At 42.6% G+C, this 17,138-nt stretch overlaps 1 protein-coding gene and 1 long non-coding RNA gene across 3 annotated transcripts in view; one reads left to right on the top strand and one right to left on the bottom strand.

The window, feature by feature from the left end:
* Nucleotides 1–14,092, bottom strand: part of LOC124222177 (uncharacterized) — a 63,496-nt gene extending 49,404 nt beyond the window's left edge. Inside the window, exon 1 of the long non-coding RNA XR_011177425.1 lies at nt 13,701–14,092. This is a non-coding gene — a long non-coding RNA (uncharacterized lncRNA). The remainder of the gene's footprint in view (nt 1–13,700) is intronic.
* The window catches only part of msi (RNA-binding protein musashi), a 134,172-nt gene that overhangs the window by 39,316 nt on the left and 77,718 nt on the right, over nt 1–17,138 (top strand). For both annotated transcript variants that reach the window (XM_046632846.2, XM_046632845.2), the window contains one exon: nt 8,295–8,406. In XM_046632846.2, coding sequence (XP_046488802.1) covers nt 8,351–8,406 — 56 coding nt within the window. In that variant the 5' untranslated portion in view covers nt 8,295–8,350. The remainder of the gene's footprint in view (nt 1–8,294; nt 8,407–17,138) is intronic.

The following is a 17,138-nucleotide window of genomic DNA, read 5'->3' as shown; positions in this document are numbered from 1 at the left end:
GCTTAAAGCCAATTCATCAGAGCTCTTCGTTCGGAAATGTATTTTTACGAAAAGTAAAAATCAAACCCGTGTTTCAAAAACTCTGAAATTCATTGAAAAATAATTTATTTCGTACAATCCGCACGATACTTAAAAGTAAACAAAACCGCCGGCGGGTCGAGGGTCAATCAGACGCAGGTCGGCTCGGGGTGGAATGCCTCATACACGTGTAAGCCTGCATCTCGCGCGTGATTGTTTCCTGCAACGCAACCCCGCGGCCTTCGGCTTCTGATGTTCATTTGCAGTCGGTCCGCGGGTGGTTCCGAGAGCCGTGGCGTACGGAAAGAGAGGGGCGAAACACCGGAATGGCGGGATGGCGGAATGGCATCGAGGGTCGGGGGCGAGGGCGGCGTGGGCGTCGGGACGCCCGGGGGCCGTGGGGACGTCGATACCGCGACGCCAGACGCCGCGGCGCTCCGCCGCGCTCCTCGATCAAACCACCGCCGCCAGGGAACGCGGGATTCTCTCACTGCTGCGGCGGCCTGCGCGGACAAAATTCTTGCCTCTGTGCGCCGGCGACATACCGCGTTCTATGACCACCTACACCTGTCCGATACCGGCTGATAATATTTGCGAATTTGCAAAGAATCGATCATATCCAACCCCGCGAGACGTCGTCCTGTACTAGGTGGGCGTGTAAGCGTGCGGATAAAACGCGATATGCACGCCGCGAATATCTCCGCTGCGTTTTACAACGAAACTACCGCAGGATGCAGGCAGCGCTTTCCCGAAATCATCCAACAAATTCTTCGCATAGATGGAGCGAATTTTGTATTGTTGGTTTCGAAACTTCGTGATTACTTCAATTACAATATATATCGAGGAATATTTTTTCTCTTTAATATTTACGTACGATTGGGTAAGCCAAGGAAAAAATTAAGTTTTTTTTTTTTCAAAGGTTGATCAAAATTTCGGTAGACCATCTCAAACAGAATATCTCACCCAAATATGAGCTCTTAATATTGATATTTGGAGCTGCCGATTTTGGTTTTTCCATTTTCCATTTAAATAACACGTATTAAAAAATTGGTACACTTTTTTTTAGGTTTTTTCACGTAAACGGCTTGACATATAAACTATCTAAATACAGATTCTTATAGAAAGTTTCACGCTCTATAAAAAAGCATTGAGATAAAATTTTTCTAACTCCAACCGATCAAGAGATATTCGAGATGACTCAATTTTTATAGGCGAATGTCTCTGAATCGGTTAGAGTCAGGAAAATTCTATTTCAGCACTTTCTTACAGAGCGCGAAAATTCCTTTAATAATCAGTATTCGGATAGTTTAACAGTCAAGCCGTTTACGAGCAAAAAAAAATTGAAATAAGAAATTTTCCGATTTTCTTTGCGCGTTATTTGAATGGAAAATGCTAAAAACAAAATCAGCACCTCTAAATATTAAGAGCTTATACGTGGCTGAGATATTCTATTTGAAATACTCTACGAAAATTTTGATGGGCGGTTAAAAGGAATTATTTATTTTTTTGGCACACCTTAAATGTACATGGGCTATTCCGCGTCAACCGGATCAGTCATCTCTCAGATATTTTTTTAATTTGGCATGTGGATTGTGTGGGACGAGTTAGATTTTTGTGCCAAAGCGCGAATCTCATAATGCAAAATTCGATTTTTTATTAACAATAACAAATTAGACTCCCATTTTTTTCAAAAATTCATAACTTCGGCAAAAAATTAGATACAATATATTTTTTTTTTTCAAATTACGCGGAAAGCTCCATAGAATTTAAAAAAAAATACGAAATGGTAAAAACAAGTTGTTATCAATTGTTTATTTAACAATTAATTTTTCAAAGATTTTCAAAACAGTGACTGACACGATCAAAAAATTTTTTTAAAATTCTGACATGTTCCTTGAACTGTACTACAACCTGTGAATTAATTCCAGAGGGGTGTTTTTCTTCGTTTTCGAGTAAAAAATCATTAAAGGTGTCGATGCGCATGAAATTGCGGCCCGCCGAGTCTCTACGTAATGGCGGGCGGCCGGTTGCCGTCCACCGCTACACCGCGGTGGCGTCGCAGCGTTATTTTAGAGTCATTTTCACGATGTAGGACATGATTGAAGAATCTGAAAAAAATACTGTACCTTCACAAGGCCTGCTCAAAGCGATAAGTGAAGTTTCAGGAATGTGTTTTTCACCGTTTTTTTATTACAGAGATTCAAAATAACGGTTACACACCATGAGAGTGCACATAAATGATAATAATTACATAACTTGCTACTTATTTTAAAATAAAAACACATTCTTGAAACTTCACTTATCGCTTTGAGCAGGCCTTGTGAAGGTACAGTATTTTTTTCAGATTCTTCAATCATGTCCTACATCGTGAAAATGACTCTAAAATAACGCTGCGACGCCACCGCGGTGTAGCGGTGGACGGCAACCGGCCGCCCGCCATTACGTAGAGACTCGGCGGGCCGCAATTTCATGCGCATCGACACCTTTAATGATTTTTTACTCGAAAACGAAGAAAAACACCCCTCTGGAATTAATTCACAGGTTGTAGTACAGTTCAAGGAACATGTCAGAATTTTAAAAAAATTTTTTGATCGTGTCAGTCACTGTTTTGAAAATCTTTGAAAAATTAATTGTTAAATAAACAATTGATAACAACTTGTTTTTACCATTTCGTATTTTTTTTTAAATTCTATGGAGCTTTCCGCGTAATTTGAAAAAAAAAAATATATTGTATCTAATTTTTTGCCGAAGTTATGAATTTTTGAAAAAAATGGGAGTCTAATTTGTTATTGTTAATAAAAAATCGAATTTTGCATTATGAGATTCGCGCTTTGGCACAAAAATCTAACTCGTCCCACACAATCCACATGCCAAATTAAAAAAATATCTGAGAGATGACTGATCCGGTTGACGCGGAATAGCCCACATCCGTGTGTATCAAAGAATTTTTTTAACGCATAACTGTTTGTGTTTAACATTTTCGAGAGTATGCTTTCGAGGCTTTAGAAGTTCGCTCGAGTCTGAGGGACCATTTGCACGAAAACCGCGATTCTCGCAACGCTTTGTGTTAAATTTCACGGAATTATTGTTTGATTATTATTCTTATTATTATTATTATTGTTATTTTTAAAAAAAATCCGAGTCTGTCCGTGCAAATGTGAATCATCTCGAGAGATTGAAATCTCGATATGATTATACAAGTTAGCGATGGTCGAGAATTTACAGAAAATTCTTTGACGGCGATTTAAATCAAATGAGAGATAATTTTGGTCCATTTCACTTACGGAGACGAACGTGTTTTATCGCATAGTGACGATCATTGGATATTGGCACGCCGCGCCGGTGTCATGCAGGGACGAAAATAGCGTCGGTGCTGCAACGCATATCTAGACCCGGGGATTTTAATTATTGAAAAATTTTATCTCACTGCAGTGAACGGGGGCGGGAAATCACGTATACTATACTTGACACATGTGCGCAGCATAACCCGTACGCGAATTGCGTTGAAATATTGATAAAATCATCAGCAGAGCTTGGAGGCCGAGATTTAAATCTCCAATGACATTCGGTTGACTGACTTTTGATGCTTCATTGATGCGGATTTTCTCGTCTACGTTGCACCAGCCGATACGTATTTGTTGTTGAATTATTATACGAACGGATGAGTCTTTTATTTCGCAAGATATCGATCGTTGATCGGGGAATCATTGTTGGATTAATTTTGAATACGGTACACGTAATTCGCATTGAAGAACAATATATAAGGATTTGAAAAATGAACCGGCATCGTGAAAACGCAAAGGCTCGTGAAACTGTAAAGAGAAACTTCATATATCATGGAGTAACAATTGTTTCGAACACACGCGTAACACCGGCACGCAGCTAACGCTACAAGTGATCCGATCGATCATTGCCATCGGCATTATATACGATACATAAATAATCCGCAAAGCTCTGGTTAGAAATTAATCGAAGCGCGATACAGCCGAGGGATGAAAAAGAAAGGGAAAAAACCACAGAGGCGAAAGAATAGACGGAGGGTCGCGAGACGCTGCGCTAAACGCTGTTTATCGCCCGCTGTAACACCTAGCGTTTTATAATCCGCGCGACGTAAGAACGAAATAGTAAAAAGTGAAATATACGGAAGAAATAAGGCGATAAGGCGATGAGAGGAAAGGCGCCTCTTGTACGAATCGGCTTCGCCATAAGTCAATCCGACGTCGTCGCGAGCGAGCGAATTGCTGCAGAAGAGATAAAACTACGCTTCGTCTCGTCTTTTCATCCCGCGACGCCTTTTGAGACACGTCCAACATACATGCATATGTTACACGCCTCACGCACGCGGGTCTCGATCACGACGGTTTCTAGCCTCTCCAATACTGCAGTCATCCGCCTGAAAGCGAATACTCTGCAACCGTCTATCGGTTTCACTTGCGTTCACATTACGCGTTTCAAATTCGCAGTTCCAGTTGCACTCCACTTGTTGCAACTTTTACGCTCATGTATCGCCAATGACCGACAGCCCCTCGATACATTCCTCCATCTTGCAACGTCGTTTACTTCACCTTTTGCGACTATCCTGCACTTTGCCGCTTTCCTATAACGCGCAGTTTGCCGACTAACGTCCTTTTACCGCATGCGTGTGTCTCGCACTCTCGTAGTTGTGCTTCGAGTATCGCTGCTGACGCGCATCGTTTCCTATAAAATTCATCCGAAATCAATCGGAATCGATTAAAAGAGAATTCCGTGAAAGAGCCCGAATGGAAATATTTCATTATTACATTACAGATGGCATTCATATATCGTACCTATTAGAACGAAGTTAAAAAATAGCTAGAAATTTCTTGTGATCGGAAACATAAGAAAATTATCGAGATTTGATTTCGATACAATCTCGTTCAACGCGAGTTGCTTAATTGAACAGAAGTAACTAAGCCTAAATTTCTAACACTTGCGGTATTTGGATAAAAATTACCAATACCACGTACAAACGATGAAACTTACAGGTCTGTATAATATAAATGGATTTTTTCAATCCCTGCGATAATCGCTAAACGCGATACGTGTAACACGTTTACGCTAATGAAAATCGTCTACAATTGCGGGCGTGGAAACGGAGGACCGAAAATGGGGTGAAAAATAAAGGGCGAGGCGTGAAAACGGTACTCGTTAATGGGTCCCTCCTGCCCTCCTGCCCTCGCCCCTTCTCACCCTTTCTTTCCCACTCTTCCCGCAGACCGTCGAAAATCCTGTTCAAACTCCCTTCAGCCTGATTCCGCGAGTGCGTGCATCGTTATCGCACAGACACAGCGAACCGCGGTTAATCAATGTGCTCAGGTGTCGCCGAGGCGGACCTCACCTACACATTTACCTACAATCTCCATACGTATACGTCACAGCAGCGGTTGTGCGCGAAGCTGGCTAAACACTTACGTGTATATATATGGGTACAATTTAGTAAACGAGCAACCTGCGCGTATTATACGTATACTTATATGTATACGTATGGACGATATTCCGTTTGCGAGTTGAAATAAACCTTTCCTTCGGCATCGACGTTAGGCTTGATGACGTCAAAGCTATCCGGGATATACGCGTATATCTGCCTGCGTATTTTGTTTGATTTTATATTTCTTTTCGTGCGTTTTCCTTTTTTTCTTGTTTTATTGAATCTTATCTGGGATATAGATCGGAACGCGTGACTCCTGCAGCCGTAGCGCGAATATTGTTCTTTAATTCAGGGTCACAGTGTTATTAGGTATGTATGAACAATGTACAGGCCCCGATTGTTGCCGGCAGATTATTATTATACAATTAGCCGTTGTACCTGCTGCTGTCGCTTTGAATCGTTCGGCAGAAAATTCGATTCTATTTTCGTATTACCTTATCGGTTGAAAATGTCGGAAAACATGTACGGCCGCAAGTCGTTTGTTAAATCAATGTTGCAGAAATATTCGTTTAAAGTGAAACAAAGACGATGGGGATACGTTTCAAATTATAAAGATTGAAAGACAGGAAAAAACTGCTGAAATTGTGTATGCGCCATTGTATAAATGGTAGTACAAGGTACTGGTTTAGTTTATCCCGAAGGTCGTTGATAATCCAATCGTGGATTTTGACCGGTATTGTTCTACGAATAATTTACTGATCGGAGAAATCGGTTTTTCATCCTGCAGGAGGGGCGGAAAAAAAGTATTCATACACCGGGCGAGGAGTTAACGATGTCCGTATTGGAGAGTTCTGAGGGAACTGGAGCTTAATGGGAGGCCTTAATTTCGGGCTCATTGTTTGCGTTAAATTTTCCCTGACGCGGCATTCTTCGCCCGGTACGGGCCACCGCTTTATTAGCTTGCGATAAGAAGCTAATTTACATTTACCATCTGGCCCCCTTTTGCGTTTCGGTAGCACCCTTAAGTGCGCCTGGCCATCGCCCCTTCTCCCCTTTTCTCCTTCGACTTTCTCTGCCCCGTACGCCGAGCGTTCGAAATTCTGGATTCAAGCCACGTTTTTCCCCCGCGATCTTTCCCTTCGTATCAACGTTCTATACGCTGGATGTGCGCATGAGTGTATCAGGCAGTTACCGGATTCCCTTCTTTCTTTCTTTCTTTCTTTATTTGTTTATTTTTTTTTTTTTACTTTTTTTGCGCAGAACTCAAAAGAAGGTGTAATGATCGTGAATTTCAGAATTCAGAGAAAAGTAAAGGATTCGAAATCGATGAAATGTTTTGATAAAGATTCGCCAATCGCTGTGTAAAATTGATAAATTTTGTACGGATCGGGTTATGATCGACAATCCGCAACACGCTTTTGCCACGTTGTTCAGGGCCAATGTTATAGGTATCTATAACACGACACAGCGAGTGAATGCAATTAAATCAAATTCAAATCTACTTCCACGATGAATCTGTTATATGTATTACTTATGCCCTGCAGCGCTTCACTGCTGGCAATTAGATACTGCAATTTGTTGCCATTCGGAATTAATTGATAATTTTAAATTCTATGGTTGGAATGAAAAACAAAGAATGAGAGAAAATGTAACGGTAGAATAAAAAAAAAAAAAAAAAAGCACAAACAAACAAACAACAAATACATTCTGCATCTGGGTCGATCCAGGAATTTGCCTTTGATATGATTTACTGCAGCGTACGTAATTACCCGCATATTTCTCAAAGGGTGATAAAGTAAAAACGAGTGAAAAATCAATTTTTTGACACACACACACACACACGTATATATATATATATATATATATATATATATATATATATATATATATATATATATATATATAACGATGTTTTTATGGCTGCACAGGAACATTTTCTAGCTCTCAAGTGATATTCCAGGTTTTTCGAACAGTTATTTTCATTGCAAGCAAAGAAAAAGGAAAGCCCAAAGTGAATAACAATTCAAGCGACGGGACCCCTTATATCAAATATTCCTGCTCTTTCTTCTGCGTATTTTTAGTCGAACAATCGGTGGGTAGACACGAATGCTTTATCGAGCAGAAAGTTGATAAAGAAAAAAAAAAAGAAAAGGTAGATAAAGAAAGCAGGCGAATTAGAGGACGGAGATCGTTTTGGTACCAAACGAAACCAACGTTGTTCTACATTTACCTTGTCGTAATTTTGACAATGTTTTCTTCATTTCGTTAAAGCGATCATCTGATTATTTTCTGCCGAGATCGAAACGGTAACGTACGTTTCAATAATTAGAAATATTCCACTATTCAATAATGCATGATTCTAAATTCAAGCCTTTGTTGTAGGGGAAAAAATTGCGATCGTTCGACCATTTATTCTTATAAATCTTTTATTCATAAAACTGCAGCGCAAGCTAGACGAGGAAGAATATAAAAATATGGAAGAGTCGTGAAGCAGGATGGAGTGTGAAAAAATAGATATAAAAGGTACAGCGGAAACGTAGAGAGTCAGACTTCCTTCTTATTGGTCATATCAATCCTTCGTTCGCGAAACTACGTTCGAATCATTTGTCTCACTTCAACTATTTTCAAAGACGGTCTATTTTCGTTTCCGTACGTCGAGAACGATCCTTCCGTCTGCGACTGCAACCCACGGTATGGCAAATTGATCCATTTCTCGCGGAAAATCTATATTCGAAAAGCTTTCACGTCCGCAGAGGTGTAACTTTCTTTTTTTCTTTGTTTCAATGATTTCACGAATAAACATCGTTTCGCGAGTGCTTTTACATAATGTCACAGAAACGACGAGGAAAAAATAAAATTTTCAATGTTTTTTTTCCCGTGCTTGCAGTGAAGTCGGTGCTGACAACCACCCGGAGCGAAGCGGCTAAAATACTCTTGCGACAAATGGCGGCCGCAAGCTTCCCTCCGAATTTCTCCAACGTCGGCGTACTGGATAACTGGTAAGTCGAATATCATTCTGACGACATACGTCGATACGTGTATGTATGTACAAATCTATCACCGTATATATTTACAATCACCAGTACCACTACGAGTATATTATACACTGCAGTTAAATCGTACCGTACATTTTGTTACTTTTTAGGAAACTAATATTTAAACGGTAGATCTGTATACACTATATAAAACCTTGATGTAAGACCCGTTATACGCATATTATTTGTTATTATACGTTATTAAAAAGAAAAAAAAACACACTCGTCGAAAGTATCGTAGTAGACTAACCGCATACGTTATATATATACGTACATGTATACATGTATGTATGTATATATATATATATATATATAGCGCATGGTAAACTGGTCACCCGCTGTAGCTCCAAATATAGATACAAATACCTAGATAAATATATATTTTCATCGGGTATTTGTCACACTCGTAACTGCATAATGCATATAAATTAGACTTACGTTGCGTAACTAATTCTTAGTAATATCGATAAAATTTGTCAATTAACACTAAATATAAATCGGACAGCTCGGTGATATTATAGTATTTGACCTGGCTACGGTGTTGACAGATAATTGTCAATGCCTCGAAAAAATTTACAACCACGTGAGTTACAAACGCCTGCAGGGTTAAGTTCAACCATCGGTCGGTCGAAGCGCGTTGTTACATTAATTTGCTATTCAAACAATCATACGGCAGATGCGCAACAAACACGCCGCATAATTCGTACGTATAAATTCCCGTGATATACTCGTAAACAGAGTTTGCGACTGTCTGCGCGCTTCTCGAATTAACAACAATATCTGGTTTCATCGTTTCGTCGTTTGCGTGTATCGGTGTACAGGTAATTTACACAGTTTAATTTCACCGAATACAAAAATTTCGTGAAACGTGAATTGTTTGCTCTGTAATTTTTATACCAACACTTGTTCCCGTAATTTATACACGCGCAAAACTTGACGAACGAACTTTAGTATAAATCTGCGTCCGGAATATAGACGCAATAATACGATAATATAATGTATACCGTAGCGACAATTGATCTTCCGCAAAAATTTTCACGCCAAGGCGGACATTCGCTAGACGGACGGATAGACGATCGAGTTATCGTTAAGTGGCTGTGTGTTTGTATTATATATGTATAGTTTGAGGAAAAAACAGGGGTGGAGTAGAGAGAGTTTTACCTCAAGCTAGAGAGCGGTGAGAATCCTCTTATTTCGTCAGTCAACCGGAAAATAAGAATTTCCGCGAGAAAAGCGTCGGGGAATAGAAACTCGGCGGAGATTCTGCAGCAGCGTGAATTTTTCCATCGTTTTCGCGTCTTCCCCATCTGACCGCGAACGAGAAACAAAATGAAAAACAAACAGCAGCAACAGAAAAGTCACCCTCGCTCTGGAATGCTCGTGAATTTCAATAAGTGCGGTAATTTTCTAATTGCACAAAATAATTTCAGAGAGAATCATTTATCTGGCAGTTTTTTTTTTTTGCTTTATGAAACGAGATTTACCGCGGTCGACAAAAAGGGACGCATCTAACCCCCTCATCATTTTTCCCGTGTAATTGAAAACATCTACTCTCGGTACGCAACGCGCGCAAGCTCGACCGGAATTCCTTTTTCGAGTGCTCGCACAGCCGTTTAAAAAGCACAAGTGTTTCGAGGGTTGCAGGCCACGCTCTCGAACCGTACGTCAATTTGAAACCTCTCGACTCGACGTGCTCGAATTTTTTCTTCCTTTTTTCCGGGGGGGGGGGGGGCTGGTGAGGGGGGTGAGGGGGAGGAGGACGTCTCTTCGCGTTCTACGGAACGAGGAGGTGAAATTATAATACGCGCGGATGCGATGCGCGCACGGATTGCCAAAAGCTTTTGATTGAAAGGAAAAAAGCATTAGAGAGAGGGTCGGGTTTTCTTGAAATCCTCAACGACGCGGCCGTCGTTCTCTGCAAACCGAAACGACGCGACGCTTCGACGCCCAAAGACCCCGGCTCGTGTCAAGTGTAAAATATCGTCCGGTTTTGTGGGTCTTGAAAGCCCCGACCTTTTTAACACTGGGCTTCTACCCCCTCCTCAACCCTCTTTATCCACCCTCAAAGCTACTGTATAAAATACACGTTATTATCAACCTTTGGAAGAGTCACAATGCCTCCTCCTCTCTCACCTTCGTATACGTACAACGATATTTTTCAACCATTTTCATACTGCCTCGGATTTTAAGATTCGCCCTCTACCGGTTACGTAAAGAGAGCGAGTAGCGAGAGCGTTGCCTAATTTTCTGTTCGTTACCAACTAGGTGGAAAACATTTTCGCCCTGTGTCTTCGAAAAACTTCTTACCTCGCGAATAGGTGATAATTAATGGCTGTGAAAATCGTACCGACGACACCGGATCAGCCGCTTTTCTCGTCGTGTAGTCGCATAATCGAATAACGTGAATATACGATAAATTCAATCGCGTATTATCGATTATCTGAATTTTTCAAACGGCAGCCATTTTTGTGACTGAAGAAAGTTACGTACAAGAGTTTCAAAAGTGTTTTAGCAATTTCTGTACCAAACGTTACTTTCTTCGATGTTTATTGAAAAGTTACGGCAGGTACGGAAAACAATTGTAACGATAAAGGGACGAAACCGAGCCGTCTCGAAGCTGAGTGGGATGATTAGACGGTTATTTCCAACGAGAGCTTGTTGGTTTTGGTTTTTCACCTCAAGTATACGAGGTATCATTTCACTCGGTGAGACGCGAAAGGGGCTACGTTTCGCAACCGCGCCTCATAGCGTATAATATATTATACATATTACATACTATCGCGTAGTTTCGTTTGATGTGAGAATTCGAGAACGACTAATTGTAAGTCAAAGCGGCAGCGCATGCCTCGACGAATTGGTAACAGGATCTGTATCGTCTGTACACCTACGCGTAACGTACGTACGTACGTCAAAAGCTAACACTCTCCTTGATGAGACAGCCCGCAGGAGAGAAGGAAAGAGAGAGAGAGAGAGAGAAAGAGAGAGAGAGAGAGAGAGAGAGAGAGAGAGAGAGAGAGAGAGAGAGAGAGAGAGAGAGAGAGAGAGAGAGAGAGAGAGAGAGAGAGAGAGAGAGAGAGAGAGAGAGAGAGAGAGAGAGAGAGAGAGAGAGAGAGAGAGAGAGAGAGAGAGAGAGAGAGAGAGAGAGAGAGAGAGAGAGAGAGAGAGAGAGAGAGAGAGAGAGAGACTTTCGGTGCCTCGAGGCCTAATCGCGAAGAAGAGATGAAAGCGGTTAATGGTGATTTTCTGGTAAGGTGAATACATGCCAGTTCGCATAATGCCCTTACATATCTACCGCTGTCAATTCGCGCGTCCTCAATAAGTTCGGAAACTCGGTTAGACGAACTCGAAGAGAAAGGAAAGCATCTCGGATACGCGAATAGCTGCGGAGTCGTTTGGATCGGCGGCCGGGTTTACAAATTCGGCAAATCTTACACCGTCGTCCTCTCCTCTTCCCCAGCGGGATCCGGAAACGGGATCCCGGATTCGAGACGCCCGTCCCGAAGCCGGGGTGCGAGACTACCCCGAAGGGATGGATGCCGTCGGCTCTGAGGCGCAGAGGTGCTTCCGGTGAGAGTTTCAAGTTGGCACCGAGGCGCCCATTCACCACTCGAACAATAAAATCGCATAGACAATGTATACGAAGAACCATTGTTGTCAACTCAGGAGGTCTGAAACGCGCTATAAAAGCCCCGCGAGCCTTGATTCCTTAGAATGGTGCGAATGAAAAGTAGGTCCTTCTATATTATCCCTCTCGCCGCGCGCACCTTCGCTCTCTCCTCTGCACTCTTCCCGGTTTTGATTAAACTTTTGCCTTCTTTTTTTCACCCCCTACCCCCTCTCTTCCCCTTTCTTCTTTATCTTTGCTGATCCAGCTTCCTTTCTTTCATCCGTTCACCTCCGGGTCAGCGAAGTCCGCAACGTAAGACTGCATCTTGCTCCCTTTAACCCTTGCATATATATATATATATATATATATGTATGTGTATATTACTTTCATGGTATTCGCGCAATTTCGCTATTGAAAAAAATGTATTACGGATTCCGTTGTTACGAGTTTCTAAATACAATTGTACGATACGTTCAAGTTCTACCGATTCGAGCACGTACGTGCATGTGATTAAGATTAAAGACAGGTGAGGTATAACGATGTTCCAGACGGAATGTTTCCTCGCCTGCAGCTGCGGTAGCGGGTATTAAAATACTTTATATCGCCGTTCCGCTTTTGCCGCGGCCGTGAAAATTACCGCCGAAACTATTTTAATTACGCAAGAACTTGCGCTGCAGCCTAGAGGGAGGAAATATAATTATAAATATAGTTCACCTCGACATAGGTCATATAACCTGCACAGCTTATATCCAGGCGGGATAAAGAAAGCCGTTCCTCATCCGGCGAGTTATTTTAATGGGAAATTTAACCTAGTTTCAGATAATAACTGTCGTAAAAAACACAAATAGAAAAAGCAAAAATTCCCACGAACGCCACGCGTTTCCGGGATTCGTAAGACTCGGTCTTGTCGGGCGAACGGATATGATGGGCACCTTCGCGTACTGCCGGGGAAAACGAATAAAATAATAAAAAAAAAAAAGAAAAAAGTTAGCCTCCAGGTAAACGCAGATAAAAATCGAGTCGTGCCGGATACGGAAGCTGCTACCGGGATGCGAGAGGTGGCTGCGGGGGTCGGGATTAAGGAAGAGTGGATAGTTGAGTGAGGATTAGGGGTTGGATTCTGGTCGTGGTTTTCTTTTGTTTCCACCCCTCGCCTCCTCTTTCCTATATAGACGCTCTCGAGCCGGGGGATGTTTGTTCTTGTAAGTGGCCGGTTGGATTGTGTTCGAGGAGGACGCGAATTATTAGCAAAGAGCGGCGGAGTCCGAAGGGTCGAAAGAGAGTTACGGAGGGGTGATGGGAGGAGGGGGATGAGCAGAGACCGGGCTAAATGGACTCGCGAAGAATCTCGAGATTTAACCAAATCGCACGACGTGAACCGCCCGGGTTTTTGACTAACCTAAACTGTTGTTAATACGAAGGAAGACGGGTTTGCTGGGATCAAATATCCACTAATTACTCCCCCGTCACTCAATTAATACAACTTCATCCCAGCGTCCATTGTTCGCGGTCTGAGGTCTGACACAATTGAATAAAGATCGATCGATACCCGTACAGGTATACGTGTACGTATCCGTATATACGGGGCAAATTGTAGTGACCGATACGCAAACAAACGAACCACCTTATGTACGAAATACGGAACAATTACCTGCATTGTTCTGCTGCGCCAACATCGGCCAAGAAAATCCAGATATCTACGTTCGAACTTTGGATCCGGCAGCCCTGAAGACGCCCGTTATATCCCTGTTTCCGTTCCTCCGACGTTCGTCGAACGGCGTGGCTCTTCGCCAAACTCGCGAACCAAACATTATACTTTGCACAAATTACAAGACATCGTCGAAGATCGCTTAGCGTCCCTCGGGTGTACGTCGTAGGCCAATCTTTGCGAGCACGCCGAGTTCCGTTCCGTCGTTCCTTCGTTCCGTCGTTCCTTCGTGCGGCGTGTGCAGAAGATTTTGAGGTGAAGCTGAATTGTTGCTGCGACGCGTTATGCGCATCGGCTTGAAGTTGCGGTCGATCAAGCGTGATCAAGGACTTAACGAATGTCCGTAGGCGATTGGACATGCTCGCGAGGTTTCGACTATCCGTCAACAACCGATCGTTCAAACTCTGCGGTACGGGTGAAAACTTAGGTTCCTGATTAGAATAACTCGATACGTCGAAACTTTTACAGGCACCTTCATTTAAGCACTTGACTAAATTGATTACAGGCTATGATCGACCCTCGATTTCTTCGACTAATTACTCCTCGGCACATTCGCTCGCTTTATTCTCTCACGGTTCTTCGCACTCTCGTACAGTGTCTCGTACAAACTCAACGGACGATCGCCACGAAACCGAAATCACTTCGAAAACACCCCCTTGGCTCGTCTCGACGAGTTCGAGGCCAGGGTGATTCCACCCTGGATACGCGGTTGCCACACTTTGATCTTTAGTCGGCAGGGTGTTCCAATTACGCGGAGTACCGGGAGAGGATGAGCCTCGACGTGTTCGCGGGGAATTATTCTATTCCATACGAAGGATCATTTTTCCCTCCATTACCGGGGCCGTTATGAATTCCATTTTACCGAATAAAAGAGACGCTTCGCCGTGGCGGGATTTCGAAACCGAGTCACTGTCATCGTCAGCAGACGACTTCTGCCGTTGCACCGTTTCATCGCGAAAATATAACGATATGGTAATCTTGAAAGGACACTGCGTGCAGCCCGATACTCGCGAATCGTATTATTTGCCTGCTTTCAGTATCGCGTCGTTCTCTGCGTATCTGCAAAACTTTTGCAAAAAATTCAAAACTAGCCTCTTTTGTATTCTCCCGTTGAGTGCCTGCCTTGTCTGCTTTTGTCGGATTTCTAACAGAGCTTTCTATGGTGAAAGGGATGAAAGGCTACAGACAGAATTTAGTTTCGTCCCGATTTAATACATTTCGATATTCCAGAGTGTTTCGTTAAAATTTTATCAGGTACCTTTTTTTCTCCATCTAATACACTCGCGATTCTTCTTGTTTCGGAATCTCAACTCACCTATAATGTGGATAAAAAGCATCGGTCTTATACTCGAAGGAACTGAAACGAGTTTCATAATGTTCCGTATACTCATTGTTAATTTTAATATTAACAAATTTTTTTTTTCTTCTATCCAAAGAAGCGCGAAATTCTTACAGAATAATTCATAGCTGGTACTTTCTCCAGTTTTCAGGACTACTCGCGGCGTATTAATTTTCTCTTTTCCTTTCGGCCGCTATTTACACGTATAATTTTCATCTCAAGCTGACGGTGCACGACGTTTCTCGGTTAACCTTCGTGGTTTATATTTATATCCAGGTTTCTTGTTAAGCGTACCGCAATCTCGTTGCCGGCTTACGAATTCCCCTGCAGCCCTGGTAGCGGGTACGTTTTTCTTCTTCTCCGTTCGCCGCTGACTCGGAAACGGCCAACTGGTGCCAACAAGCTTCTCGGTTGTACTCGGCAGCAATCGTTCCTCTGCACACGCCTGAAAGCCGTGATTCGTCTTCGAGTCGCGATATTTATTATCCGGAATTCACGCCCCTGCAAACAATCCGCTTTCCTCTCGCATCCCCAAGACCACCAAAGAAGACCGGGTCGATTCCGGATGGCGAAATCCTGCGCCTGAAGGACAGCTATGACCGCGGACAAATTATTCCTCCGGGTTTGAAATTCCTCTAAGAATCAATTCCGCCCAACTTGAAGGTTCCTAAGACCTCGGGCGATGAAATTCTTCCGGTCCTTTTCAATTCTTTGTTTCATAAACGGGAACCAATTGATTAATATTCGTCAATCCGTATCACGGATAAAAGGGAGAAATATATTGCATCTGTTCGTAAGCAAGTTTTGAAAATCCAAAGTTTAAGAATAATTTTATCTACGCAACCTCGTGTCGTACGAATGAAATTTGAAAATTTTTGACAAGCCAGTATAAGCGTGTCTTAAATATTGTACAGGACGACCCTCCTTGAGGATTGGAAAAACGTGCATGCAGGGAAAAGGAAAATATGAATGTGTAAAATTTGCAAAAAAGGATAAGCGATAGTCGGCCTTGAGTAATAAGGGGCGGGGAGGGGGAGGACATTTACGGGGGCGTTGGTTTAGCGCCTCGAAGTCAAAGCGGACCTTTGTAAGCGGGCAGGCACCCTCGGGCCGGATGGCGGGGGCGGTAAACGAGTTTGCGGCCTAAACAAGCCCATCTCGGGGCGTTTTCGCGGTCGGTAACGTACCACCCACAGGACTCCTGCAATGCTGTCGTCTGCACCGACGTACGTTCCGGTTTGCGACCCTCGCCGCAGGGCGGCCAACCCTCCTCACCCTCTTGCACGGCATTCACCCTCTTTCGGGTCGGCGCCGATTAGACCCGTGAGGACGACGATATCGTTGAGGAATCGATGGTTTTTATAAATTTTATCCACGGCTACGATGATCTGTGGAAAGATACAAAGATCGAAAATACCGATGTTATGAGATTGAACTTGTTGTTGGATATCGATGCTTGATTTCAAATCGCTTCGAAATTCTTTGAAATTCAGGAGATGCAATCTGCGGTGACTCAGTTTATTTATAGAAGACTAGTTTCTAAAAATTCACTAACGCTTAATGTTCGATAACGTGAACGTGATAAACGAAAATTGCTTCAGTGGGTTTATAGAAATGAGTATTCTAAATAAATTGAGTCACCACAGAGTGAAGACGAACGAATTTACCAGATTTTTAATCAAGCATCGGTATCTGACAACTATGATTTATAACTTTAGTATTCTCTGTCGTAATGTTTTTGAAGAGATTTTCGCAGCTCGCGAGTATAACAATTTGACAACTAGGTATTCAACGCAGGAATGCCTCGTAAGAAAATGAAAAAAGTATAAAAATTTCTAATCCAGACCAACCGAACTTGAGATATGTGCGAATGAGAATAACATCTACCAAAAAAAGTGAAACGAAGCTCTGTAATTCTTCAGATTCTTTCACTGTAGTCTGTTATTCGATTTTAGGTCGAAACGCGAAGCGAATTGTCGCTCTCTGTTGTGTCGGATGTCTGTGTGCAAAATCCCACACATTATATCACGCGCATGGCAATC

The sequence above is a fragment of the Neodiprion pinetum genome, chromosome 6 (assembly GCF_021155775.2).
Source record: "Neodiprion pinetum isolate iyNeoPine1 chromosome 6, iyNeoPine1.2, whole genome shotgun sequence".
In the NCBI taxonomy this organism is placed as follows: Eukaryota; Metazoa; Arthropoda; class Insecta; order Hymenoptera; family Diprionidae; genus Neodiprion; species Neodiprion pinetum.
Note: the sequence above shows the minus strand (reverse complement) of the source record. Positions and strands in the feature narration are given on the sequence as shown.